This window comes from Leucopleurus acutus (genome assembly GCF_964270905.1).
Source record: "Leucopleurus acutus genome assembly, chromosome: 8".
Taxonomy (NCBI): Eukaryota; Metazoa; Chordata; class Mammalia; order Artiodactyla; family Delphinidae; genus Leucopleurus; species Leucopleurus acutus.
This window is the reverse complement of record NC_139151.1, coordinates 97,495,572-97,499,419: the sequence shown is the minus strand read 5'-3', so window position 1 is coordinate 97,499,419 and position 3,848 is coordinate 97,495,572. Positions and strand designations below refer to the sequence as shown.

General features: G+C 55.9%; 1 protein-coding gene across 1 annotated transcript; it reads left to right on the top strand.

Moving 5' to 3' along the window:
* Window positions 1-2,466: 2,466 nt before the first annotated feature.
* APLNR (apelin receptor) lies at window positions 2,467-3,618 on the top strand (the record flags this gene model as incomplete). Its single annotated transcript, XM_082844471.1, has 1 exon — window positions 2,467-3,618. The coding sequence occupies one exon, from the start codon at window positions 2,467-2,469 to the stop codon at window positions 3,616-3,618; it is 1,152 nt and encodes a 383-aa protein (XP_082700597.1).
* Between the last annotated feature and the right edge of the window lie 230 nt (window positions 3,619-3,848).

Genomic DNA, 3,848 nt, shown 5'->3' with positions numbered 1-3,848 from the left:
ACAGATGGCAAATCCCCCAGTTTAAAACAGGTTGGAGTTTTTTCTTTGGTAACATAGTGGTTTAGTTCATAGACTCAAGACAGCCTTGGTTCAAATTCTGATCTGACCTTGGCCACGTCACTTCACCTCCCTGTCCCTCAGTTTCCTTATCTGTAAATTGAGTTGAGTGAGGGTACCTACTTTCTAAAGTGTTTCTGCTGATTAAAAGAGACATGAAGACATATAAAATAGAAAATGTTTAGAAGAATGTCTAGCATGTAGTAAGCACTCAATAATTAATCTTCACGGGAAACACCAACAGTTCGCATCTGCACGTTGCCTTTCGGGAAAGGTCATCCGAGATCCTCAGGACCCTCCTTATCCTTCTCTGCTTCTCCTTTCTTGCGTCTCCCCGTTACCCTCTGAGGCTTTGGCCGTGCTTGTTTACATTTCCCTGGCTTTGCATTTTATGTTTCTTCCTCCCGGCCTATCCTTCCTGTTTTTCCGCCTCCTTCTGTTCGGGGTAAGCTCCCGTTGAAAGAGCACCAACTGGGGGCCTGGGGACATGTTTTACTTGTCCTGCCCTCTTATTTTTAAAAAATGGAATGAATTCCCCAAATGTACAAGTCTGGAAATTTCTCATAAGATCTAGAATTTGAAATTATGTAGAAAGATCAGAAGGCATGGTCCTGGGAGCTTCCGCATTTCTGTGTGGCAAGTGGAGACCGGAGCCCAGGAGTCTGCCTCCTGATGGAGTGTGCTTGCCCCTCTTGCCAGCCTCCAGCACTCCCTGTTGTCTCAGGCTGCTTGTGTTACCCAGAGACATTCTTAGCCTGGTCCTTGTGAGTATTTGAGTTTGGGGTCCCTGTCTTAAGGCCTCTGGAGAAGATTTTTTGACTGACTCTTCTGGAGAGAACAGATTCTAATTCTGTAAGCCTTTTGCTTTGAGTGTGGCCGAGACTCGTCTCCGGATTTTGCTTCCTCTCACTCTTGCCCAACTTTAGAAGGCCTTCTCTACTCTCAGGGGTGCAATTTTTAATCTTATCTTGTGTCTCATTCTCTCCTTCCTGCCCAGAGGTCCTGGAGAGGCCAACGGACAGGGCAAAGCCAGTTTCGACGGGATTGTGCCCACAGTATCTACTAAATGGCTACCCGTTTTTCTGCCTCTTCCTTCAGTTATGACTTCCTGACCCCCCACATGCCCTGTCTGGTCTATGTACGGCAGTAAGAACTCAGGGACCGAAATGTATCCGTGTTTTCACTGCATAGTAATTCAAACACCCGTTCTTCTTTATACGGACTCCTCTTTTCACTCACTCCCTAATTCATCCATCCACTTACTTATTCACTCAACAACCATTTAGTGACCACCTACTACCTGCCAGGCACTGAATTAGGTGCTTGGAGAAGAAGAAAAGCAAACAACAAAAGCGAAACAAAATTTATCCTGTGAACTTGGGCAAGACATTTACCTTGTTCAGCCTCAGTTTCCCCCCTCAGTTTCAAGCCATAGATTTAGTGGCTTGATTAGAGATACTTTCTCTAGTCTGAGATTTCTTTCTTCTGTGACTCTCTCCTCGACCCTCTAAAACTTCCTGTGCCATCTGAAAACTGCAATCTGCTAACAGCTTATGAATCGTAGACAAATCCCTCTATAACTGGGTCTGTAGACCACAAACATCCCCACAGAGAGAGGGTCAAAGCCGAGGTGTAAAGGAGGAGGGTGTGAGGGGAAGGATAGAGGGAAGTCTGTTCGGGGTGGGGCTGGCGGGGCGGGAGGGGAGGGGAGGGTGGAGGACGGAGGAGACAGACCGGCCTACCAGGAGGGCATGCCAGAGGCTGAGACCATCCTGCGAAATCTCACACCCTCCTCGCCCCTTACCCTCCCCGGCTCCAGCTCAGGCTGGGTTTCAATCTGCATAATTTGCCCCATTTAGAGGGCCTGGGAGGGGGTGAGAACAGGAGGGTGCAGAGGACTGAGGAGGGCTTCTCCAAACACCAGAGGAAACCGGAGGGAGAGAAACTGGGCCAGGAGGAGAGCAGGCTGCAAACCACAGATAACATTCTGCTCAGCACTGCAGGGGTCAATCTGGTCCACTTGCCCAGGGACAAGAAGGAAAAAAAAAAAAAGTGGGCTGTAACTTCAAGATCCTAAGACTCACAAGTGAGGGGCTGGTCTGGAGGTGGGAGGAGGGAGGGACAGCCAAGGAGGAGACAGAGACTCAGGAGGGCGCGAGGAAGTGTCTGAGCTGAGGCTGGGGCAGGGCAGGAGCGGGTGGAGGGAAGCCTGCAGGAGGGAGGCATCCTTCAGGGTCCAGAGGAGCCAGAGGCAGCTCCATCTGCTGTAGGAAGGGCTCTGGACACCTCCAGCCCTTCCCGCCTGCCCTCCGAGGCTCCAGCCAGCAGCTGAGGGTACCTGCTGAGTTGGCGCGACACAGCCACGGAGCTGGTACCCCCGGGACCCCGTGCCCGACTTGGCTCCCCAGCATGGAGGAAGGTGGCGATTTCGACAACTACTACGGGGTGGACAACCAGTCTGAGTGTGAGTACGCGGACTGGAAGTCCTCGGGGGCCCTCATCCCTGCCATCTACATGCTGGTGTTCCTGCTGGGCACCACGGGCAACGGCCTGGTGCTCTGGACCCTGTTTCGCAGCAGCCGCGAGAAGAGGCGCTCGGCTGACATCTTCATCGCCAGCCTGGCGGTGGCCGACCTGACTTTCGTGGTGACCCTGCCGCTGTGGGCCACCTACACGTACCGGGACTACGACTGGCCCTTCGGGGCGTTCGCCTGCAAGCTCAGCAGCTATCTCATCTTCGTCAACATGTACGCCAGCGTCTTCTGTCTCACCGGCCTCAGCTTCGACCGCTACCTGGCCATCGTGAGGCCCGTGGCCAACGCCCGGCTGCGGCTGCGGGTGAGCGGGGCCGCGGCCACGGCCGTCCTGTGGGCGCTGGCCGCCCTCCTGGCCGTGCCGGTCATGGTGTTCCGCTCCACTGGCACCATCCTGCACGTGGAGAACAGCACCAGGGTGCAGTGCTTCATGGACTACTCCATGGTGGCCGGCCCGAGCTCCGAGTGGGCCTGGGAGGTGGGCCTGGGCGTCTCGTCCACCGCCGTGGGCTTCGTGATGCCCTTCATCGTCATGCTCACCTGCTATTTCTTCATCGCCCAGACCATCGCCGGCCACTTCCGCAAGGAGCGCATCGAGGGCCTGCGGAAGCGGCGCCGGCTCCTGAGCATCATCGTGGTGCTGGTGGTGGCGTTCGCCCTGTGCTGGACACCCCACCACCTGGTGAAGACGCTCTACATGCTGGGCAGCCTGCTGCACTGGCCCTGCGACTTCGACATCTTCCTCCTGAACGTTTTCCCCTACTGCACCTGCATCAGCTACGTCAACAGCTGCCTCAACCCCTTCCTCTACGCCTTCTTCGACCTGCGCTTCCGCCAGGCCTGCGCCTCCGTGCTGTGCTGGGGACAGAGCAGGTGCGGGGGAGCCTCCCACAGCAGCAGTGGGGAGAAGTCGGCCAGCTGCTCCTCCGGGCACAGCCAGGGGCCCGGGCCCGGCAGCGGGAAGGGCGGAGAGCCGACGCAGGAGAAATCCATCCCCTACAGCCAAGAGACCCTCGTGGTTGACTAGGGCTGGGATCGCGGGCGCCTGGCGCCCTCCGCCCGGCCCCAGCCTTTGCCCTTGCTCTCTGAAGGTCAGGTCGCCGGGGGCACCTTCTCTCTTGCACTTGACTCCTTTCCCTGCCTCCTGCCTGTGTCCTTGTCCTCCTTTTCCCTTTGCTCTGGTTCAGAGGTTTGTGGTTTAGTGGAGAGAGATTGAGCCCTGCAGACCCGGGCTCGGCCACTCAGTCTCTGTGAGAC